The 25943-nt window shown below is 42.4% G+C and overlaps 1 protein-coding gene across 1 annotated transcript in view; it reads right to left on the bottom strand.

Annotated features, from left to right (window-relative positions):
* Positions 1–25943, bottom strand: part of ATP6V0D1 (ATPase H+ transporting V0 subunit d1) — a 102788-nt gene that overhangs the window by 35103 nt on the left and 41742 nt on the right. Inside the window, exon 2 of the mRNA XM_069085757.1 lies at positions 9843–10014. Coding sequence (XP_068941858.1) covers positions 9843–10014 — 172 coding nt within the window. The remainder of the gene's footprint in view (positions 1–9842; positions 10015–25943) is intronic.

The raw sequence follows: 25943 nt of genomic DNA, 5'->3' as shown, positions 1-25943 counted from the left end.
CAAGGGGTGTCAAGACTGGACAGAGAAACCGAAATGATGTACACTACAGATTACCTGGGTATAAGGAAGAAAAAGATAATGAATAAGGGAAATAAATTTTAAAAATCAAGCATGAAGGCTTGGTCTAATAGTGAAAAGGGACTTAAATTATCTCAATAACTGTTATCTGTGCCTAAAGTGGAGCAATTGCTAAATTCTTGACTTGTTTTAATTAAAATTTCCATGAGGTAGAGGAACTGAGGGGAGGAAGTCCTAAAACAGACCTGATTCTAACCAAGAAGTTGGAAAATGAAAGGAAAATGGTGGGATTCTTGGATTGACTACTGCACCTTAAAATTTGTGAAAAAGGAAGGGAAGTTGGGTATAGTCTGGCATACACTTAAGGTTTTGAGAAAGTCTATTTCTGAGGCTTCACAGAAAGGATAAGTAGGATCCCATGGACAGAGAAAAGTCAGTCAAAGAGGGATGATCCAGAAGTTAACAAAAATGACATTTTGGTACTTTAATGACTGTGCATATATAGCCCCTATCAGATTGCTTACCATTGGGGGGGAGGGGAAGAAGGAGGGATAGAATTTGAAGCTCAAAACCTTTTTTAAAAAGGTTAAAAATTGCTTTAACATAAAACTGGGGGAAAATAAAATATTATTTGAAAGAAGAAAGTAACAACAGCAAAAGGACATTTTGGACCCAAGTTCCTCCAGCCAGCCAGTTGTGCTAAGCTCCCTCCTTTTCCTGCCCTCCCTCTGGGTACTCCACCACCAACTTCCAGTCTTAAGGGTTTGAACTTACCCCTTCAAAGTTTACCATGGATGATGACCTTGCTGCCCTTATTACCAACAATGGATGCGGAATGTGCAAAGCTGGCTTGGTAGATGATGTCCCTCAGGCTTTCTTTCTCTCTGCTGCTGAATGCCCCAGACATCAGAGCAGGTATAGGCCAAAAAGAGAGCTGTGTGGGGGTTGAGGCTCAGAGGACACTGACTCTGAAGTATTCAACTGAGCGTGGCATTTCCATCAACTGGGCAACAGGGAGAAACTGTGGCATCATACTTTTTTTACAATGAGTTCTGTGTAGCCCCTGAGGAGTATCCTGTGCAGTTCACAGAAGCCACCCAGAAGCTGCCCTGAGCCCTAAAGCCAAAAGAGAAAATATACCATAGATCACATTGGAGGCCTTCGATATCCCAGGAAAGGAATACTGTGTCCCTAAACAGTTTTCCCCAATGACACTGGTCTCTATCAACCTTTCCTCCTGAGAGGTTACACTTTACTCAGTCAGTTCTGCCATGTCCAGCATTTTATCCCATAAATTTCACAGGGACTTTTCTAGTTCTTAAGAACTGCCCTCTACACCCTGCAGACCCTACTGCCATCTGGACTATTGATGAAACCTAAGCCTGGGTTTTGCCCTCTGATCTTCAGATGTGCCCCAGGGATTCTGTGCCCTCCCATCTGCCCTGCAGCAGAACCTCTTTGTCTGGATTATCTCCCCTAGTTAGAGCTTCTGCTGCTTGAGGGCACTGACTGGCTAGTTTTATGTGATTTGTGTCCCTAACACTGAGCAGCGCATGGCATGCAGGTAGTGCAGTATAAATGCCTTTTCATTCATTCATTATAAGCTCATCTAATCAACTCCTTTGTTTTACAGATGAGAAAACTCAGGCCCTGAGAAAAGTGACTTCATCAAGGCCACACAGGTAGTAAGTCTCGAGCAAGAATATGAACCCATGTACAGTAGAGTGTTGGAATTTGAGCCAGAAGGCTGAGTTAAAATCCTGACTCAGACATTTATTCTAGATGTTGGTTCACAACCTTTTATAGACTTAGTTTCCTAGTCTCTAAAATGGAGAAAATACCACTTGTACTATTCACCTTATAGATTTCAGATGAAAGCCCTTTGCAAACCTTAAAGCATTCACTACCTAAATGTGACTTATCTTTTATCACTGTTTCCTGTATACCAATCACACCACTGGCTAGATTGTACATTGCCCGAGAGTAGAATTCTACCTGATTTTAATCCCTACTAAACCCAGTATGGGCTGAGTACATGACAAACATTATGAACTGACAAACAGACAGGGATAGAAGAAGGAGTGTGGCTCCCCTGAATATCCCAGGAAACACAAAGCAGCCAGCCAAGTGGTGCAGATATGAGTCACTGGAGCCTCCTTGAACCTTCTCTGCTCTCCAGGACTCCCACAGAACCCTAGCCAAGCTGCCCAGAAACAGCTGCTGCGGCCAGGGAGGCAGAGGGTCTGCCTGGGGCCAGAGAAGCATAGGGAAACCCAATATGGGATCCCAGCCTACAGTGATTCATTCCAAATCCAGGGTGGGGAGGAGGGACCCTACATGACCCTCAGGAGTGACAGAGGCACCTGGCCCAGAGAAGGAGTGCAAAGCCTACCACACCCAGTCCTGGAAGACTGCAATCAAAATCTCCCTGGGGAGCAGAGCTGGCTGCTCTACTCAGCGGATGGCCACACTGGAGTGAAAGCAGAGGGGCTGGGCCTTGGCAGCAGCTATTCAAGGACCCCAGGGGCTGGCCCCGCTCCCTGATTGGGCCCTTTAGCAGCTCCATCTGAGTGGCTCCCATCTGACCTGAGCCCTGTGTCTTCTTCTGCCCTCAACCCTTTGTCCTCTAGAACAAAGGTTCTTGATTTTTGTGTGTGTCATGGACCCCTTCAGGGGTCTGATGAAACTTATGGACCCCTTCTCAGAATGTTTTAAAATGCCAAACACACATAAGATTGCAAAAAATAAAACCAATTATACTGAAATAAAATTATCAAAATTTTTTAAAAAAAGTTTGTGGACCTCAGGTTAAGATCCTCTTTCCTCCAGACCTTGCCATTAAAGTCCTATATTATGGTGGGAAGAAAAGCAGCTGAGGTCTGTCCATTGCTCTCTGGGGTGTGACCTTGTCCTCTCAGACACAACTCTCTTATGCCTTCCACACAGTTTCCCAAAGTTCCTCAGACAGAACTTCCCCCTCGGCCTCACAGCACCAGCTTGGCTAGATTCTGTGGTCACTGGGTGTGTGTGTGGAGGGGGGTTGGTGTGGAGGGAGTGGGGGGGGGGGCGGGGAAGCCATGATCTGCTGACTAAGCAACTTGGTGGCTGGGACAGAAAGCTGCCTGGCTGATTTGGCAACACTGGGCATCTCTGGAGTCAGAGGGGGGTGACTCACCATCCTACAGTGCCTTAAGCCAACTGTTCTCAACTGTGTTACACAGGGCAGCCATTGGTGAGCAGGAGAGGGCAAGACAGGCTCATGAACCAGCTGCTACCCTCAATGTGGTCTGCAGACTCCAAGACAAAGACACTCCCCACTGCTTCAGCCCAAGGCTGTGCAGGGGTATAGGGGGAAGTTGGGGAAGAATCTTCCGTTCCCCACCCAATGGCCAGTGCTAACAGAACCTCCAGGGACCCACAACAGCTGGCAGCCAGGCCATTTCCTCCAGAGGTCTGCCAGGCTAGCAATGTTCAGTCATTATTTCTTAGAATCATAGAATGTTTTAGAACTGGAAGAGCTCTTTCTTAAGATTATCTAAAACTGGTGACTAATTGCTCCCTTCTCTGAAGCTCTACACTCCATGTAAGACTGAGCCACCCAGAGTCTTGTGCTGGTCTGTATTTTCCTGTCCTTGGTCTTCTCTTCCCAACTAGACATGAAGGGCTTCAAGGTTCAAGCTAAACTTTCTGTGTCTCCTCTACAAAGCCTAGCACGGGGCTACCACAAAGGGGACCTCAAGCCCTCCTTGCTGCCTTTGCCTTGCTTGTGTAGTTGATGCTTCTGGTTAGCGGCAAAGGCTAGGCTGAGCATCTGAGAAAACTTTCACTTTGCTCTCAGCACAGAGAAAAGCATGTGGCTTTGTCTATACTTTGCTGTACATACAGTATTATAAATCTGTACATATCTCCCTGGTGAGGTGCTGGTGGGGGAAGCAAGCTATGACATCCTCTGTGGAGTCTCACAAATGTGTCACGATCAAAGCCAGTGGCTAATATTTACATCGCACTACTAGGCTTCAAAGAACTTTAGCAGCATATTTGATCTTCACAAAAACCCTGTGAGGTAAGTGCTTTTCTTACTCCTGTTTTACAGATGAGGAAACAGAGGTGGAGAAAAGCTAAGTGATTTGCCCTGGGTCACACAGTTATTGTCTTGAGTCTTCCTGACCTCAAGGCCAGCATGTGATCCACCATCCACTTAGCGGTCTGATTGTCTATAGACAAACCCAGGTCACTATGGGCAAACAATTTCATTTTTCTGAGCCTTAGACTTCACCTGTAAAAAGGAGGTAGTCCAAAACAAGAGGAGGCTTCCAAGTTCTTTCCAGCTCTTAGTGATTTATGACAGTCATAATCTATGGTTGCATAGATTAACAGGAAGCAACACATATCAGTTCTGGACGGTGAGAGGAACAGAGGAGCTGGCTGAGAGATGCAGTCAGAAGAAGGACAGGAGGGTAGGCAGCCATTTCAGAGAAGATGGTGAGGCCATGAACGACCAGGTCACACAAAAGAGCAGACCGTTTAGTCTGAACCCTGTGCCAGAAGTTCAGCTAGATCAGGGATAAAGAAAGGCAGAAGGGATGTTAGGGATGGATGATCTAGCTCAATTTCCTCATCCTACTAAGAAACTGAGACCTGGAGAAGATTTTCTCAGGGTAAGAAAAATAGTAAGGAGCAGAGGTGTGATTCAAATCTGGGGCCTCTAATTCCAAATCCAAGTATGGCATCCTTTTCTGAGGCTAAGAGAGAAGAGAGGAAAGGGGAAGACAGAAGGCTGTACAGGCTAGACCAGGCAGGCACTAGATGCAGGTGAGAAAAATACACAAGGCTTCCCAGCCCAAATGTTGTGTGACCCTAGCCAGTAAAGGCTAAGTAAGGAAAAGAAAGAAAAGGGAGGAAAACCCAGAGGCGGTGCAAACACTGAACTGGAGATCCTCCTTACAAGAATGGCCTCCTTCTGGCCTGAGCCCTGACAGGTACCACTGGGAGCTGGGATTCTGGCTTTAGAGAGCCTGAGAGAGACCCAAGGATGCCACCTGGAAAGACAGGGGATGATCATCTTGGCTTAAGATAAGGGAGACTCCAAAAGGCTTCAGAGAATACAATGTTCCCCTAGAGCAGGCAGAGAGGAATGGCAGTGAGGAGAAGGCCCGCTGTGCCAAGGCATCTGGGAAATGAACTTGTGTGGATAACCCTGTTGGCAGGGGGGCCCTGGGAAACACTTGAGTATCAACCAAGGGATCAAAGGAAGTATCAAAGAATGTTAGCTTTAGGTACAGCCTCAGGGATATACTGAGGGAAATATTATGGCACAGTGGAAAGAATAAGAAGTTTGGAGTCAGGAGATGTGGGTTCAAATCCCAGGTCAGTCATTAAGTGACCAAAGGCAAGTCATTAAAAAAAAAAATTTTCTGAGCTTTGGTTTCCTCATCTGTAAAATCAGGGTGGCAATACCTACACTGATTACCTTATAGAAACACCATAGGGAAATTGGTTTGTGAACCTTAAAGGACTATCTATCCAGCTATCTAAATGGGAGCTACTACCCCAGCAGTCCAACCATTTTATTTTAATGAAGGAACTGAGGCTCACAGAAGGGATGCCTTGTGCCTAAGATAAAAATGGTGGCCAGTGGAATTACAATAATAATAATAATAATTGGGGTGACTAGGTGGCACAGTGAGTAAAGCGTCGGCCTGAAGTCAGGAGGACCCGAGTTCGGTTCCGGCCTCAGACGCTTAACACCCACACAAAAAACTAGTCGTGTAACCTTGGGCAAGTTACTTAACCCCAACTGCCCTCCAAAAGGCAAAAAATAATAATTATTATTATATCTATAAAAACATAGAATCAGGGAACAAGAATCACTCCTACAAGGCCCCTGACATAAGAAGCAGCAGCTGCTGTTCACTATTGCCAGTCACAGAGAACTCACTAACTATCCGCTGAAGCAGCAGGTGCTACTGCTGGACAGCTCTCATTCTTCAAAATCCCTTCCTTATGTTGAGCGACGCTTCTTAAGTGCCACTCACTGGTTCTAACTCCCACCTTCTTGGAGTGACTCAGAATAGGCCATTTTCACACCAGACAGCTGTGCAGCTATCTAAAGATAGCGGTCCTATCTCTGCCCAATCTCCTCTCCTTCAGGCTAAATTTCCCCACATGACATGATTTCTAGACCCTTCACTATGACCTCACTGCTGTCTTCTGGACATGCTCCGGTTTATCAATGTTCTTTTTACCCCAGATCTGAACACAATATTCCAGACTTGGTCTTGAATTCAGGTACAATGGCACTGTCATTTCCCGTGATCAGGACACTATACTCATATTAATGGAGCCCAAGATTGGGTTATCTTTATTAGCAGCCATATCACATCAGTCTAAGATTGAATTAGGGTTCTTTTTTTCAAGTAACTATATCACACTTAACTGTCAGAGCCTTGAGAAAGAGTCCTCGTGGGGAGAAACAGGTGATAAAAAATAATGGATTAATGTCACAAGGATCTCTGTTGGGTCCCTTGACTCCCACAGTTCTCCATTCTGAACCAGCTACCTTTCCTTACCTGACCTCTTTTTGATAAATGTCCTTCTTCTCTTTACCCATTCCCTAGGAAGGAGGATGCAGAAAACCCATTACTCTTCTGTCACCAAGATCACAGATTCATCAGAAATAAATCCAAGGATGGGAATGATGTAAATACAAAACTAATCACAGGAAGGAAAGTCACAACCATTTCCAGGCTGGTGGTGTCACAAGGGTTGTACTGTAACTGTTTAGTCATATCCGAATCTTTGTGACCCCATTTGGGGTTTTCTTGGTAAAGTTCCTGGAGCGGTTTGTCATTTCCTTCTCCAGCTCATTCTACAGATGAGGAAACTGAGGCAAACAGGGTAAAGTGGTCACACAGATAGGAAGTGTCAGAGGCTGGACTTGAACTCAGGAAGATGAGTCTTCTTGACTCTAGGCCTAGCGCTCTATCCACTGTGCCACCTGGCTGCCCCAAGGTTTATATTAGCATTTAACAATTTTCAAAGTACATTCACAACTCTTTTCTCAATTTGTTCCATACATGATACTGCGGAGTAAGAAGGAATAGCATGCTACAGCAAAAAACACACTGAATTTGAACTCAGAAGACTTGCTGTCTGTTACCTACTTTCCCTCACTGAGGCTCAGTTTCCCCACCTAAAACATGATGGTGATGAACCACATCCCTTCCTGTCCCTGTAGCCTATTATTCTAGGAGACATTGGGATCCCTGTTCTGACAGATAAGGAACCTAAGGTTCAGAGTGTAGACACAATATGCCTCTAGTCCCCTATCCAAGTGCAGCAGAGCCCACACTCTGGCCTCATGACGTCGGCCTGCAGACATCAGAGAGGTGTGGCCCCTGCCAGCACTATGGCCGAATGACCCATCCCTCCAGCCCCATCAGTCCCCTCAGCACCACTTGAGGGCCAGCTCAGGCCATTCTCACTCTGGGTTAATGCTCAAACAGGCAGAGACATTATTCAACAAGCATCTGGGGAAGAAATCAGGACAGAGAGTTCTATCCCTCAGGGCAAACTACATAGGAGACCAAACTCTTCATCTGAGAGTGAACAAGGGGGAGTAGAAGGGAGTGCCAAGCCCAGGCAGAACACTCTTCTTTTTCCCGTCTCTATACATCCCTGCTGATGAAGAAAGTATTTTTTGCCATTTCAAGTATGTTTAATTCCCATGATTGCCCTCAGGTAAACTGCCATACTGTCCTCCCACCACGCAGTTCCTTGCTTATATCCTGGTTTCCATTCCAGAACTTGTGCCATTCTCCCTAGGTACAAAAGGAATCACAGAAGGAAGGAGTTGGCCTTGGAAGGACTGCTCCTCAACCAGGAGAGGCAGCTCTGGACCGCTGAGAACTCCAGGGGAAGCCCCTGGATGCTCAGAGGAAGGCCTGGCCTCCCAAATGAGAAGTATTGCTTAGAATGAATTGAGTCAGTAGGGAAAGGTCCTGAGAGGCACAGATCCTTTGGAAGAGACCCAGAAGGGAAGATGAGGACAAGAAGCAAGCACAGACGCCCTTGACATTGGTCTTATCTCAAGTCTCAAGCAAGTTTCCTGAATCTCTTTTCAGTGACTCCATAAACCTGATGGGAAGATTACCCAGAAAGCCAACCCAAAGGCCTTGCAAATAATACAGGAAGACATAAAGACTCAGGCATAAGAAGAGCAAAAGGGACAATGGGAAGGCAAGGGACTCAGCTACCAGCATTACGGACTAAGGAACCGAGGGACAGGAAGTCAAGTTGTACTGAACCCAGTCCAGCTGGAACTCAGCAGATTCTTATTGATGAGCACGAAGCCATCATCAATAGGACCTCAAGGAAGGCAGGGCAGAGGAGGTCTGTCCCTTTTCTTGCTGTGTCCCGTTCCCCCCCCCCCAACCCTCCAGCAAATCAATATGACAGTAAAGTGTAACTGTACCAACCACTCATCACCAATCTATTATTAGAGAGTGTAAAGGGAGTTTAGGGTCTTCTCTGGAATAGTGGGACAGCTCCATTTTCTCCTCCCCCGACATCCTTTCACCCTTTTTCCCCATCCTCCATCTCCTAGGAAGCTACCCAATCATACATGAAAGGTCAAATGAGGGCACTCTGTACTGTAAATGGGTCCCAGAAAATTTTCATTGGGAGTTTGGCCTTGAGGTTTTTTAGGTAATGCTCTGAGGGTACTGTTGGCCAACTCCTTTAGTCAAAGCAGGGGATGGTCCTTAGCCCTCAGACGCTGGGGAAGGGAGTGATCCAAGTAGCAAGATGGGAGTTTGGGAAGGAACAAGCTCAAATCTCTAAGCCCTCTCTGACCTAGCAAAGATCCTGCCTCGAGGAAGGCATTCAGGGCAGAGTGAAATGGGCCTGCTGTTTCCAGTTCTTTTGCTGCAAGGACCAGGTCCATCCAACCTAAAGCAGATTCCCAGGGCTGCCTCAGGTGGCCCACTCTGGGTTCTGAAGGACAAAGCTCTTGCTGCTCCAGAGCTTGTGTAAGGGGCCACTCCCTGTGGGAGAGAAAGGGAGGGGTGAGAAGCACTAGGGACAGGAAGCCAGAGCCCAGTAAAAGGCACCCAGCCATGTTCCCTTGCAAGGTCCTGCTAGGGCTATCTCTGGGGCACACCTGTTTGCCACACAGGCCCAGAGAGCTGAGTATTTTAACAGGTAACTAAGGAACAGAAGAGGACCAAACATAGCTTCTGGAATGACCAGCTCCCTAATAGAGGGGATGGGCTGTGTAGACCAGGGTTATAAGGGGAACCATCAGAACTGGTATCATCCTCTCCAGCTGTTCTATTAACTAAGAGCACACTCATAAAAGCTGGAGAGCCATATGTCTGACTACAGGGTCACTTAGCTTCTCCGCCCTCTCCCCTCTCTCCCGCCACATCCCCATGAGGATTACAGTTCCTTTTGGCTAGATGATCATAGCCAAGAGGCAGGCAGGTTGCTTTTCAAGCTCTGGATGGAGTGAGAAAGTCCAATAAGGAACATCTTTTTTCAAAGCAGCCAGAGGATCCTGGCTGAGACAGGGCTTAGAAAATCAGAGGGCCAAAGAAGCAGTAATTTACAAAAATCACACAGCTATGAAGCACAAGAGTTGGGGTTGGAAGCTGGCTTTCTGGGCTCCCAAGTTGGTGCTCCATTATACTGCCCTCCATCTCTCACCAGCTGCCTTCGAGTCCATAAGGGTAACCCAAGCTCAGTTCATCACCCTACTCCAAAGTGCTGCAAGGACTGAGCTCCCTACAACCTTAGAACCTTAGGGGCAGGGATCTAATCCTTACGTGATGAAGTCCAGGAAGCTAGCCAGTGGTTCATAGGCATGATTCCTCATGTGGCGGAACTCTACCACCATCTTCTCCTTGAGCTTGTCGTCAATGACTGACACCGTGAGTGGGGATGCCTCATTCGCCAGGAAGTTCCCATAGTCTGTGCTTTGGAGGTGTAGTTTCAGATCTAGAACCCAAAGGGGTATGGGAAGGAGGGAAGGAAAAAAAAGAACATGTCAGAAGACATCTAATAACCCACTTATAGACACTCGCCTCTCCTCAAATTCTTTTACTGTCTTGTTCCAAACCCAAGGCATAGCTCTTGGCTAATAAAATGGTAATAATGTTTGTTATCTTATGGAGTTCATCAAGTCCACATCTTTCATTTCATAAAGAAATTCAGCAGCTTCTCCAAAATCACACAACAGCCAACTAAAACTGGAATCCAGGTCTTATGACTCTGAGGGAAGTCCTTCTTTCACTACACTGTCCTGCCATAAAACACAGGCCTGTTATTCCCAAAGAACAACCCTCCAGAAGTTCTATCAGCATCCTTAGCCTTCCTTACCTCTAACCCCAAAGCTCTGAAATTCTTTGTTTCCTATCTATCTTAGAAAATCCAGGACCAGGATGCCACAGGGATACTACAAACACAAGTAAGGAATGGCCAAAGGCACTAGGCCTAGCATAAGACGGCTTCAGGAGCCCAACAGCTGAAGTTCATTGCCTAATCCAGGAGGTTGGACAGGAAAGGTCTGGCTTATTTCCTCAATAAGATCCTTCACTTAACACAACTAGATCAATTTCGGGAATATATGACCACTCCCCTTTGCAGGTGGCTGGAGGGAAGGAGAGAGAGAATAACCTCCCCTGTTCATCTCCACTTGACCCCAAAATTTCCAGCCCTTGGTCAATGGGTGGGGCTAGATTATTATTTATCTGCCTACCCCAGTCAGAGGCAAAGGAAGCCAGGTTGAGGAGACAATTAGAACCCTAGAGATAAAGGCAAACCTCCCCCGAGAGTTAACCACACTTGCATGAGTTCCTTTCTGTTCCCCAGAAGCTTCTGAAGCCTGGGGTGTGGCATGAGGACACTTCATCACTTCTCTCCAGTCACCTAATACCATATACCCTCAAATTGTGCCCTTCCTCCCCTCCCCTCCTTCCACCAGGTTTTAGAATCTGGGGGACAAGTCAAAGCAGAGGCATTCACCCCTAAGACAGTTTCCCTCCATTCCCCAAATTCCAAAGGGCCAAGACTGGTCTTCAAATAAAGCTAGCAACAGGATAAAGTTGGGGGTTAAAGGTGAATCTGTCCTGTTTCTTTCCAATTTTCCCTACAGATATGTCATCAAGCCTCTCTATACTTACAAAGATGATTCCATTCCCTTCCTTCTTATGCTTCAAGCCTTAGGCAAAATACAACCCTCAGATCTGAAGTCCCAAGCACAGAAAAAAAATGAGATTTTCTTACAAAGAAGTTTCTTCCTTTCAATTAAGTAAACATTATCAAAACACCTACTTTTGTTGTCAGGGACTGAGCTAAGACAATGAGAATGTGAAGACAAAAATGAAAAACGAAACCAAAACCCTATGTCCTACCTTCAAGAAACTTATTCTTTTACCTAGCACCAGGAACGGAGGGTTTAAAACAGAACTATCTGAAATCAGTTGACAGGCTAGAAGTGGTAGAGGGGATGGGGGTGAGGACAAGAGATGGGAAGTACAACTGGTAAGGAGTAGGGGACAGGTCATTCAAGCAGATGAAAGGAAGGGGTGACGGATCTCAACACAGATCTCACAGAAGCAAGATGTTATCGTCATAATAATGGCTAGCCCTTATGTAGGCCTTAAGCCTATGTACTTTGTAGGTTTTTCATTTGATCCTCACAGTGACTCCATGAGGTAGGGGGAAGGAAATGGGAATAAGTATGTATAGAGTACCTACTGTGTGCCAGACTCTGTGCTAAGCACCTTACAAAAATCATCTCATCTGATCCCCACAATTCTGCAAGGCAGATGCTGTTACTATTCCCATTTTACAGTTAAAGAAACCAAGGCAGGTAGAAGGTGGGTGACTTGCCCAGGGTCACATAGGTAGTCAGTATCTGAGACCATGTTTGAACTCAAGTCTTTGTGACTCCAGGCCCAACATTATCTAATGGGACCACTTTACTGCCCAGATGTATTAAATAGGTGCTATTTTTATCCCCATTTTATAGATGAGGAAATTGAGAGTAAGAGAGGTTAGATGACTTGATCAATGTCACACAGCCTGAGGCAGGATCTGAACTTCTATCTTCTGATTCCAAGTCTAATACTCTATCCACTGACCCTATGACTGCTTAGGATATATTAAGGGACTTAAGATTATCCAATCACCTCTTAGTGGTCTCTATAATTAAAAACAAACAACAGATAAATTTTGGACTTGCCTTGATATACCAATATATCAAATATTTAATATACTAAAGGTGAAATCTATGGGCAGGACAGCTCTTTAACTCAGACATTTCTTTTTTTTTTATTTTTTGGTCTTTATTAATTTGTTTGTTTACTTTTAGTTTACAAGATTCAGTTTCACAATTCCTTGAGTTTCAAATTCTCTACCTCCTTCCTCTCTCCTCCCCCTCCCCCATGGCAGCATACAATCAAGTATAGGATCTGCAAATATTTTCACATTAGACATTAGTCAGGTTATAAAGAACGACTGTATCAGATGGAATGAACAATGAGAAAGAGGAAACAAAACCAAACAAGAAAAAGGGCAGGTAGTTTGCTTCAATCTGGGTTCAAACTCAGTTCTTTCTCTGGGTGTAGACATCTCTCTCCATCATGAGTCTTTTGGGGTTGACTTATAACCCTGCATTGCTGAGAAGAATCCAGTCTATCAAAGTTGGTCATCACACATACGTTGTGTCTGTAATAGTGTACAAATGTCTCCTGGTTTTACTCTTCTCACTCAGCATCAGTTCGTATAAGCCTCTCCTGGTAAATATGAAGTCCATCTGCTCCTCGTTTCTTATAGCACAATAGTATTCCATTACATGTATATACCACAATTTGTTCATCCATTCCCCAACTGATGGGCACTCCCTTAATTTCCTATTCTTTGCCACTACAAAAAGAGCTGCTATAAATATTTTTGTACATATGGGTCTTCCTCCCACTTCTATGATCTCTTTAGGATACAACCCCAGAAGTGGTGTGCTGGGTCAAAGGGTATGAAATTATTTATAGCCCTTCGGGCATAATTTCAGATTGCTCTCCAGAATGGTTGGATCAGTTCACAACTCCACCAGCAATGCATCAGTGTTCCAATTTGTCCACATCTTCTCCAGCATTTGTCATTTTCCTACTTTGTCATCTTAGCCAATCTGATAGGTGAGATGTACCTCAGAGTTGTTTTGATTTGCATTTCTCTAATCAATAGTGATTTAGAGCATTTTTTCATATGCTTATAGATATCTTTAATTTCATCCTCTAAAAACTGCCTGTTCATATCCTTTGACCATTTGTCAATTGGGGAATGACTTGTATTCTTAGAGATTTGACTCAATTTTCTGTATATTTTAGAAATGAGTCTTTTATCAGAGACATAGGTTGTAAAAATTCTTTCCCAGTTTTCCACTTCCCTCCTAATCTTGGTTACATTGGCTTTGTTTGTAACTCAGACATTTCTAAAACTGGGTTTCCTCCCCAAGAAGGACCTGGCCTAGGGCAGATTTGGTCAAGCCAAAGGAATGTTGCAGATGATTCTCTCTACCTGTCTGGACATCAGGTTTGTAAGGAGGGAAACCTGACCTAGGGGTCAGGAAAGGCCAAACCCATGAAACAGAATCTATAAGTGGCAGCATGGGGGAAGGGAAGAATACTGGACTTAAAGTCAAAAGACCAGTAGCTGAACCAGGCTCTACCCATGGGTCCAGTAAGTCATGGAATCTCAGAATTTCAGAGCTAGAAGGGACTACAATGGCCAGATAGTCCAACCAGTCAGTAGCTGACAAGTGTTTACTCTAATACACTCCGTAAATGATCATTCTACCTCTGCTTGAAGAGCTCCATTGAGGACAAACTCCCGTCAGCCCTTTCTGTTTTGGCAAATCTCTAATTGTTCAGCAATTTACTGACCTGGAAAGTTTAAATCAGTGAATATCTTGGTAACTTCCACCCAACATTTCTAGTGCTGCCCTCAAGTCCTTTGCTTTCTCTGGGGCTCTTCATTCTAGAAGATAATTGCTAAGATCCCTTCCAGCTACACCTGCTATAATTTTAAAAATCCAAGAATTTTCCCTGTCTTGAAGCCTAGTCAGCACAGGGAAGCACCAGAGTTGAGAGCCATGATGGATAAGAACTAAAGATAAGAACACTAAGTTCTCTTGTCTGATACAATAATACAAGCTAGCCTAACAGCTGCTAGCCCAAGACTGCCTATTTGTCCATCATATTCAATCCACTGATAAAATCAGTGATAGCTTATCTTTAGGGTTGGGGCTACTTCCTCTATTCCTGCCACACTGCGGTTAGTAACAGAATAAACTTTTCCCAGAGGTCATTGGGTACTTAGTAAAATCCTGATGCCTGAAGGCCTACTGTATCACTTCTCAAAGAGAGAGTGCAGCCTGGTCCTAAACACAGGGAGGGTGTGGAAAGACTGCTGGATTTGGCAGCAGAAGACCTGGGTTAGAATCCAGGCCCTGCCACTGTGACCATGGACAAGTTAATTTTACTTTCTAAGTCTCAATTACCTTATCTAAAAATACAAAAAGGAAAATTTAGACTAGATGATTTTAAAGTTTCCTTAATGAATTCAATTGAATTGAATCAAACACTGTTTTGAAGAGATGGTCAAGGATCTACAATAGCTTATTTCCTAGTGAACTGAGTTTTCATTCCACCCGAAATTCAAGACCCCTACACAAACTAGTCCCAAATTACCCACACAACCTTCATTTCCACTACTTCTTAACAAAGGCCTTCTATTCCAATCAGATTAGTTTCCTTACCATCCCGCCACCCTAATTACATTCCTGCCTTGGTATAACTTATCCTTCCTCACCAATTCAATTGCATCTATTTGGAGACGGCTTTCCTAATTACTCCAGCTCACAGTATATTCTCTCCCCTTTGTGACATCCAACAGCACTTAGTTAGAACCACACACGCTGGACTAGTTTAGATATACATTTTATTGTTCTTTAATTTATTGCTTTCATGTAGCTAAATTTTATGTAAACTCCTTGGAGGCAGGGATTATGTTTGCTTTCACATCCCACAGTATTTAGAACAAAACTGCTCATAATATTCACTCAATGAATACCTGATTTTCTGTGTGCAACCGGCAGATTTATGATCTGACTACACAGTGAGAACCAGATGGACACGAGGAAAAAATGACCCCACTGAGTTCTGTTCTGAAGACAGGTAGCAGACAATTCCTACAAAGACCCTTCACTTTGGCAAATAATTTCTAATTTCTGGAATTCGGTTTCCTCATCTATAAAATGTGAAGGCTGGAGAGACGATGGATCCCCAGTGACTCTGAACTTGCACACTGCCATGATGCTGATTCTAAACCTTGACCCAAGACAATGGGCAACTGGACGGGTACAAATAAATGGTCTCTATCTGTAGCTCTTTTAACTTGTTTCCCTAAGAATTTTTCTGAACTAAATAGAAAGCACCTCCCCCCCTTCCCCTGGAGCATCTGATTTTAGAAGATATAGCTGGCACATGGACAGATGTGAGAGGATCTGGGCACCTTGGGAGCCTGGATCCAGGCAGAATGTTACATTGGGCAAAAACCCCTGCAGTACAGCCCCAATCTCACCAGCAGACCTGAAGACAAATCCCGCTCCTTCTGAGATTTCTGTTGTCATCACCCAAGGAGTCCTGGGGCAAGGATGAAATGAGGGAATAATAACAAAGTAGGGATCTGACCATTCCCAGGTCTCTGGGTGACACTAAAGTCCATAAGAACAAGGTTCTCTCACCTCCCTCCATAACATCCAGCTCAGGACTAGGCATGCATGCAGCAGGTATTTCATAAATGCTTCTGTTGCCTGAAAGTCTGTGCTGCGCTGACACTAAACATTCTGAAGCTTACAGTGCCAAGACTTTCTGGAATAAGTGACAGGGATGGGATCTACCTCATGGTTTCTACTTGGAGCAAAGGAAGTCCGAAGGGACTTTGCCGAGAATCATTCTAAAAGCCCAAGAAGTTTTTGTTACCAGGAAATTAATTTTAAAAAGCCACTGGGGGAGCTGTGGAGGGGCCTTTCCAGACCATTCTCCCTGGCATGGTCCCATTTCTCCCCATGAACTGGAGAGAGGTGACAGCTTACCAGTCATTGAGGAGACCCAAAGAGGGGTCCGGGGAATGTGAGTCTTAGAGACAGGGCCAGTTAATCCCTCTGCATGTTCTAGGGGGTAGCTTTCCGTAGTCCAAGACAGCCAGTCAGAGACCACACAAGGATTCTGAACTACCACTGACCCTGCTCTAGAAACCCAGCCACCCAGGGACAAGGCAAGAGAACAACTTCACATCTTCACTTTTGATTGACACTGCAGTCCTTGGAAGGGGGAGGCTGGGGGAGCCTGAGGGTCCAGCGGGCTCCTGCAGGCTGCATTCTATCCTGGATTCAAGCTGCTCCTCCTCAGAGGGACTCCTGCAGAGTCCTGTTCTGCATGAGGAGGGCTATGTGACTGGGCTAATGGGGAGAGATCCAAGAGCTCTGGGAGGAGGGGAAGTCTGGAACTCATTGTGGGCTTCGTGGGAGACCCAGTCACACACTGCTACTACCCAGGTTCCCCCACCCCGATGGATATTCAGGAGTCACTGACCACTTGGAACCTTGAAGCCTACAAAGATGCACATAACTCAGGACCCTGGGGCTGGGTTCTGGGATAGTATGATGACAACATGCCAGGCTGGGCATAATGCCTCAACATCCCAGTGATAACAGACATCGAGTTGGCAGAGAGTTTGGTGACACAAAGAATCTCAAACATGCTTAAGGCTGCAGCAAAGTCAGCAATTCTGGTTCATACAAGATTCCAGGGACAATAGGGACCTCAGATCATTTTTTTCCTAATTCATCCACTCAAGCCTACCCTCCAACTCGGCTCTGTTCAACACACCAAAAGATAAGGGGAGGGGATAAGGTTGGAGCTGGAGGAAGGAAAAGGGTTAGAGAAAGTCAGAGAATAACAGATTTAGGCTAGAAAGCCATCTAGGCCAACCTTCTCATTTTATAGGTGAGGAAAAGTAGGTCCAAGGATTTGCCCAGGGTCACCGAGAAACCAGATCTTCCTGACTTCAAGGACAGAGCCTTATCAATACCACTCCTGTGGTACTGATCTACTCCCTAGTCATCCACTCCCAAAGGAAGGTGTTTTCTTCATACCTTGGACTATTCAGTTGCCAATGAAATGGCTTAGCAGAAGTTCCTCCTGTAATCTGGCCCAAATCTTTAATTGTAGTATTAGTCCCCATATAAGCCGGGGGTCTTCATTGGCAGCATGCTCCAGATTTTGAGATTTTTGTTTGTTATGGTTCAGACATATGATTTCATCAGTACAGATAATTCATGATGAAGAAACTCTCTTTACTAATATTAACACAAATCAGCAACTGGCTGTAACTGGTCTTTGAGAGCTACCTAGAGAACTCAGAGGTTAAGTGACTTGCCACCATGTCAGGGACAGGACTTGAACCCAGATTTTCCAGACTCTGAAGTTAAACCTCTATTCACTACAACATGCTGCCTCCCTATGAGATTACACAGTAAAGTAAAAGTCATAATAATCAATCAATCAAGTATTCATTAAGTGTTTACTATGTGCCAAGCACTAGAGAGATCTTATAAGGAAAGAGTGCAAAAGCAGCTCCTGTCCTCGGTGAACTTGCATTCTAATGAGATAATACACACATAAATGAAAACATACAAGATACATAGAGAGTGGATGGAAGGTAGGCTTTGAGGGGAAGGCATTAGGGGGATCAAGGGATCAAGGAAGGGATCAAGAAAAGTATCCTGAAGGAGGTGGGGTTTAAGCAGAGTCTTAAAGGAAGCTGGAGATTCCTGGAAGTGGATGTTAGGCAGAAGAGCATTCTGGGGATGGAGGATAAACAGTACAAAAGCATGGAGACAGGAGATACACCATGCTGTGTAAGAAAGAGCAAGGAGGCTGGTGTGTGTGGGAGGGAGCAATGTGTAAGAAGAGTAAAGAAGGGGCCAGATTGTGAAGCACTTTAAATGCCAAGGCGAGTTTCTATTTGATTACAGGAAGCCATTGGATTTTAGGGGAAGGACATGGTCAGAGGTGTGCTGCATTTTGGCAGCTGTGTGCAGTATAGATTAGAGGGGGAGAAACCTGTGGCAGGGATTCCAATTAAAGGGCTACTGTGAATAGTTCAGGTGAGAAGTCCTAAGGGACTGAACTCTAGCTGATGAGATTCCCCAGAGAGAGTAAAGAGAGAAAAGGGCCAAGAATAAAGTTTTAGGATATACCTACAGTTAGCGGGCATGATGTGAAGGACTAGCAAAATACTGACTGAGGAATGGACATACAAGTAGGAGAACCAGGAGAATGAAACCCTAGAGAATAGAGTCTCCAGGAGGAGACAGTAGTGAACAGTATCAAATGCTACAGAGAAGTCAAGAAGGAGGAAGATTAAGAAAAGTCTATTAATTATGGCAATTAAGAGATTATAGGTAATGTCAGACCAGTGGTTTTGGACCTTTTTGTGTCATGGACCCCCTTTTCAATCTGGAATAGGCTACAGACCCCTTTTAAACTCATAATTGAAGAAAATACAGTTTCAGTTAGAGGTTAGTAAAAATAAAGGCGTAGGGTTTCCCCCCTCATCAAAGTTCATGAACCTCCCAAAATCTACCCATAGGTCCCCTAAAATCCACTGCTTTAGATAGATCAATTTCAAATGAATGATGAGGTCAAAATCCTGATTATAGAAGGCTTAGAAGATGAGATGAGAGGGAGTGGAGGCCCAGAGTAGAGAGACAGCTTTTTCAAGTTTAGCTAAGAAGAGGAGATATAGGAATATAGCTAGTGGGCATGGTAAGATCAAATGAGATTTTTTTCTTTTAAAGGAAGGTAGAGACGTGGATATGTTTGCAGGCAGCAGGGAAGGAACCAGTAAAAGAGAAAGTGAAGATTCGAGAGTGAGAAATAACAATGAGAAGCAATCTTCTGGAAAACATGGGGGAAGAAAGGTACCTGGAGAGAGGCTGGCCTTGGGAAGGAGTCTGGCTACCTCTTCATCAGACACTGGAGCTAAGTAGGGATAGTGAGGGATGAAGTCAGTGGGATGTAAGATGAGGAGGGATGACGAGGGACCTCATGGCAAATGGCCATGTGAGGTTCTTAGCTGCAAGGGTACTAGAGGAAGTAAGGGGATTATTAGGGAAGGGGAATGGTATGGAAGGCTTAAGGAGAAAAGAGGTTTATAAAGCTACTCTGGTGAGTGGGAAAAGAAATCAGTTAGGGAAGAGGAGAACTTTCTTGTTGCAGTTGAGGGTCCAAGTAAGATTAGATAAAATTGTAGTTAACCTAATCAGCATGGTTTTATGATTTCCTCCAATTCGATTCAGCAAGATGTGAACAGAAGTGAAGAGAGCCCAGAGTAAAAGTAATCCAAAGGGTCTGGCAAGGGTTATTGGTGCTAGAACAAGGAAACTAGGGATTTGAGAGTAAAGAATGATGAAATGGATCAACAAGGCATTTTTCAGTATGGAGTATAGACCCCTTTTAAATTCATGACTGAAGGAAATACAGTTTCAATTAGGGATTAGTAAAAATAGAGGAAGGAAGGTGGGGATAGCCAGAGCTGGGATGATGGTCTGGGATAGTACAGAGGAATGGAAGGAATAGTGATGGTGAGGATGATATACAGCTATGTGCATGGTATTGTGCTAAGTGCTATACAATTATCTCATTTGATCCTCACGACAATTATCCTCATTTTACAGATGAGAAAACTGAGGCCAACTGAGGTTAACTGACTAACCTAAGTTAACCAGCTGGTAACTGGTGGAGGTCAAATTTGAACGTGGGTCTTCCTGACTCCAGGTCCACTGATCTACCCACTACACTACTACATCAATCACCTAGCTGCCTCTCAATTCATCCTGAAGAGTTTAGGTTTGGGGGAAGTAAGGCCCAGGGAAAGATGTAAAGATGTAAAAGATGTCAAGAAAAAAGATTATCACCTGATAAAGGAATTACAGAGTTTCCTGAAGATGGAAGCAGAACATTGGTGAGTAATGGCAAGATCAAGAATATGACTATCCCTGTGTTTGGCTGAGGTAGAATGGAGGTAGGTCATGGGAACTGAGAAGACTGAGGAACTGGGAAGTTATAGTACTTGAGGGGAAATTAACGTACACGTTGAAATTCTGTAGGATGAGTTTAAGGGTTGAGAGAGAGGAAGACTATGAACTAGGGGCAGAATTCATTCAGAAAGGAGGGAGAATGTCCTAGGAATTGGTAGATAATGGCTACCAGACTGGGTGATAAATATGGATTACATGAATTCGAAGGATGACAGGTTTCAAGTGTACTTGTAGAAGAGTATGGAAGTAGCAATGGAGGACAGGAAGAAGTTCAACTCCTTCACTTAGACCATTAATGCTGGAGTATGAGTAAAAATGAAAACACAGTAGATAGAGCACTGGGCCTGAAGTCAGGAAGGCTCAACTTCCTGAGTTCAAATAGGACCTCAGACACTTACTAGCTATGTGACCCCTGGGCAAATCACTTAACCCTGTTTGCTTCCGTTTCCTTATCTGGAAGATGAGCTGCAGAAAGAAATGGCAAACCATTGTAGTATCTCTGCTAAGAAAACCAGAAATGGGGTCAAAAAGAGTTGAACACCATTGAAAATGACCGAACAACAATAAATGAGTAAAAATGTAGACACTATTTGAAAGGGTAGCCCAAGATGCACTGTTACCTGTAGAAAGATAGAGCTCAGTAAGTGCCAGAAGATAGAAGGAACAAGGGAAGAAGTGGTTTAAGATGGGAGAAAGTCTGACAGTAGAAGAGGAGGTAAATTAGAATGGAAGGTTTGAGGGTTCAGGGGTAGACTGGAGTAGGACTGAAGTAGATGGGAACAAAGAAGTGGACAGATTGAGTTCTAAGAGGAATATCCTAAGAGTTTTCAAAGAGAATAATCTGAATATCAAAGGACAGATGGGTCTTTAGGAAGACTTATGAGAGAAGACTGTGAAAGTCAATGTGAAGTAAAATATGTCAAATATTGCTATTGTACAACATTTTTTTAAAAATCCTGTGCAAAATCTCAATTAACATTTGATTCATTCTAAGGAATTAGCAGAGTTGTGATTATAATTAAATGTTATTAAGAATAAGGTAAAATAAGTTTATTGAAATTTATACGCACATATTGTAAATATACCCTATTGACTATGAAATGCTGGTTCCCATTTAGGGGATTTACTTTATATGGTCTTTTCCTGATTCCAGTTTTGACTAAATAACAGTACCTCTTATACTCCTCTTCTGTACTTAGGAGACAGAAGGCAATTACTCTTCAGGGTTGAAACTGTTCAACTGAAACTAAATTAAGCCCTTTAGTCTTCTTTCTGCAGAAAACAACCCAAACCCCTTTAGCCTTTCCTCAAGAGTTCTTATTTCCTTAAGTAAGGACCCTCAGGCAATATTTGGGCTGGCAGCAAAGGTCCTCCAATCCGGATTCCCAGTTTGTTTCCTCTCTTCCCAAGCTGGGAAAAACTTCAACTACTCCTAGGGTATTTTCTGCCAGTCCAAGTCTTGGTGAAGGACCCTTACTGAAGGAAGCTCAAGACACAAAAAGACAAGAAGAGAATGACTCAAAAAAAATCTACAAGTCTCAAAGATAAATGCAACTCTGAATCAAGTGCGATAAGAATTTCTAGAAGAGTTAAAGGAGCTTAAAAGTAATTTAAAAACAAATGAACGGTAAAAGAGGTAAGAGCTAGGGAAGAAAGATATGAAAACAAGGATTAATAGCTTGGAAAAAGAAGTACAAAACTTTACTGAAGAAAATAACTCCCTGAAAATTAGAATTGGCCAAATGGAAGCTAATGATTCCATGAAACATTAGGAAATAGTTAAAGTCAAAATAAGGAAGAAAATGTGAAATATCTCACAAGAAAAACAACTCACTTGGAAAACAGATTGAGGAGATATATTTTAAGAGTCACTGAACTACCAAAAGTCATGACTAAAAAAGAACCTAGAAATCATATTTCAACAAACCATACAAGAAAACAGTCCAGATCTCAGGATCAGAGGGCTATCTACTTTTGCTATCTACTTTGATAGCAAAAAAGCCACCCGTCACCTCCTGAAAGAAACTTCAAAATGAAAACTTTTAGAAAATAATAAAGTCAAAATCCAGAGCTCCCAGGTTAAGGAAAAAGTACTGCAAACAGCCAGAAAGAAAAGAATTCAAGTAACAAGGAGTTACAATCAGGAACACCCAAGATTTAGTAGCCACATTATAAGAGGAGAGAGCTTGGAATATATTCCAGAAAACAAAGGGCCTAAGATTACAACCAAGATTATCCATCAAAACTGAGTATAATCCTATAGGGGGGTGTAGCAGCAAGCACCCCAAGCACATCCTCAGGGTTTGCTGCCCATACAGGTTCTTGGATCTGCTTTGTTAAAGGAAAGCAACTCAAAATGGGTTAACAAGCTTACTTTAATCAGTCAGACATATATCGTTTACCTTGTTCAGGGGAAAAAGGTCAGCACCCCGAACTTCAAAGTATACAGGCAGAATTATCAAGACAGAAACAGATCAAGTAGACAGATTTCCAAACTGTCCAACCATTACATCCATACCCAGTCAACATCTGGGTTTCCACATCTGGATTTTTCAAAGCCTGGGGACTCTCAACAACGGCTTCCCAGAATTCAGATCAAATCACAGAACACTTCTCAAAGTGAGTCCCAAAACAAAGCTACACATCAGGGCTTTATATAGCCCTCTCCTGGCTCAGAGAATGTAACAACCTTATTGACCCACTGGCCAATCAAAAAGTATTTACTGAAAAACAAGCCTCCCACCCCCATGTTTCAGGTGCACCTTAGCCTAGGGGCAGGGAAGATCTTCCAAATTTGCATTCCCATTACTGGGGGAAAGGAAAAGAAGGCTTCTATGTATTCCTGAGGAAAAGACCAGAGTTGAGTATAAAAAAATCCAACTTTCAAACAAAGGAATCAAGAGAAGCATAAAAAGGTAAACATGAGTGAAAAATACTAAGAGACTAAACAAAGTTAAACTATTTACATTCTTATATGAGGAGATGATAAATGTAGCTCCTCAGAACTTTATCATCACTAGTGGTCATAGGAGTCTTAATTAGACAGAGGGCCTGAGTGTGATTCTGTTGTGTATGGATGTTCTCAGAAGAAAAATGGAATGGCTGAGGAAGAAGAATGCACTGGGAAAAGGAGAATGGGAAAAAAAAGATTAGGGGAAAATTATCTCTCATAAAAGAAGTGCACAAAAAGGAGTTTATACAAGGAGGCATCAGTGGAGGAGAGGGGATAGATGATACTTGAATCTTACTCTCACCTGAACTAGTTAAAGGAGGGAAGAATACACATGCACAGTTGGGTACAGAAATACATCTTATCCAACAGGTAAACAGGAAGGAAAGAAATTAAGGGAAAAAAGGGTGAAGAAGTTTTAGAAAATAAAATAGATAAGTTATTAAATAATTTGATTAAGAAAAAGAGTGAAAAAATCACCAGTAACAAAAATAACTTAAAATTATTTTTACATGTCTACAAATTGGGAAAAAATTTTAAAAAAATGAAAAAAGGTAAATTCAGAACTTAGGAAGAAAAAATAAAATCCATGATTAGAAAGTATCTTGCCCAACTATATGCCAATAAAACTCACAATCCAAATTAAGTGGATGAATATTTACAAAAATATAAGTTGCCCAGCTTAAGAGAACAGGAAATAGAATAAACAATCCTATCTTAGAAAAAGAGATCAAATAAGGCATAAATGAATTCCCACCTCCCTTGAAAAAAAAAAAATGCCTGCACCAGGTGGATTTACAAGTGAATTCTATCAAATGTAAATAAAGAAAAATTAATTCCAATACTAAGTAAATTGTTTGAAAAAAACAGGTAAAGAAAGGATTCTATCAAATTCTTTCTATGACACAAATATGGTCTTGATACCTTAACTAGGGAGTAAAGCAAAGAAAACTGTAGACCAAGTCCTCAAATGAATATGACGAAAAATTTTAAAATAAAATATAATTAGCAAGGAAACTACAGCAATATCACAAAGGTAGTATACTCTAAGACCAGGCTGGATTTATATCAGGAATGCAGGGCTGGTTCAATATTAGGAAAACTGTAAGCACAATTGACTGTTATTAGTAACAAAAATCATGATTATTTCAATAAATGGAGAAAAAGTCTTTGCCATACTCATTCCTGTTTGTTTAAAAAAAAAAAAAAACAACAAACCACTATTAAGTCAAGGTATAAATGGAGCTTTCCTTAAAATAATAAGTAGTATCTAACCTAAAACCAAGAACATGCATTATCTATAATGATATAAGATAGGAACTTTTCCAATAAGATCAGGGATGAAGCAAAGCTGTCTTATTATCACCATTATAATTCAATGTTATTCTAAATATGTTAGTTATAATGATGATGCAAGAAAAAGAAATTAAAGGAATAAGCATAAGCAAAGAGGAAACAAAACTATAACTTTAGATAATTAAAGAACCCTAGAGAATCAACTATAAAACTCACCAAAACAATTAACAACCTCAGCAAAATTATAGGATATTAAAAAAACCCATACAAATCACCTGCATTTCTATATATTATCAACAACATCCAGCAGGACAAGATAGAAAGAGAAATACCATTTAAAATAAATACAGACAGTATAAAATACTTGGAAATCTACCTGTCAAAAGGCATACAGAGAAATTATATGAATATAACTACAAAACACTCTTCATATAAATAAATACAGAACTAAACAACTGGAGAAATATCAACTGCTCATAAGTAATCTGAGTCAACATAACAAAAATTACAATATTACTTAACTAAATTTACTTACTCAGTGCCATACAATTCAAACTACCAAAGAATTACTTTATAAAGTTAAAAAAAAAAAAAAAGGAGAGGGTCTGTTAGTACCTGATTTCAAGTCTGTGATCATCAAAACATTTTGTATTAAGAAACAGAGAAGGTGGATCAGTGGAAAAGAGTAAGCACATAATGAACAGAAGCAAATAAGCCCAGCAACCTAGTACTTGATAAATCCAAAGATCCCAAATATTGGGGAAAGAACTCATTATTCAATATAAACTAGTGAGAAAACTAGAAAGTAGTTTAGCATAAACTAGGTATAGTCTAATATCTTACACTGTATACCAAGATAAACCTAAAACATGTAGGTGATTTAGACATAAAGAGTGATATCATATTCAAATTAGGGGAATATGGAAGAAATTATCTGCCAGATATGTGGATAGGGGAAGAGTTCATAACTATTAAAGAGACAGAGAGGTTTGCTGGAGTTAAAAAGGAAAATTTTCACTGCATAAAATTAAAAAGTTTTTGCACAGACAAAACCAGTGTAGTTAAAATTAGAAGAAAAGAAGCAAACTGGGGGGGGGGGGAGGAATCTTTGCAGGAAGTTTCTAGGATAAAAATTTCATTTCAAAGATATATAGGGAACTAAGTCAAATTTACAAGAAAAAGAGTCAATTAATGAATGGCCAAAGCACATAGGAAGAAATTCAAGCTATCAATAGCCATATGAAAAAAATGCTCTAAATTACTAATACTTAGAAATGTAAATTAAAACATCCACTTCACACCTAGGAGATTGACTAAAATGACAAAAAAGGACAATGACAAATGCTTGGAGGGGCTCTGGGAAAACAGACACTAATGCATTATTGGTGGAGCTGTGAACTACTCCAACTATAAAGCAATTTGGAACCTCCCAGAAAGCTATTAAATTGTGCGCCCCCTTTGATCCAACAATACTGATAACTAGGTTTATACCTCTAAATGATATCAAAAAGAGGA

This window comes from Petaurus breviceps, unplaced genomic scaffold (genome assembly GCF_028583685.1).
Source record: "Petaurus breviceps papuanus isolate PSGF00001 unplaced genomic scaffold, PetGlider_PUasm1.0 176, whole genome shotgun sequence".
In the NCBI taxonomy this organism is placed as follows: Eukaryota; Metazoa; Chordata; class Mammalia; order Diprotodontia; family Petauridae; genus Petaurus; species Petaurus breviceps.
This window is presented reverse-complemented; position numbering and strand designations above follow the sequence as displayed.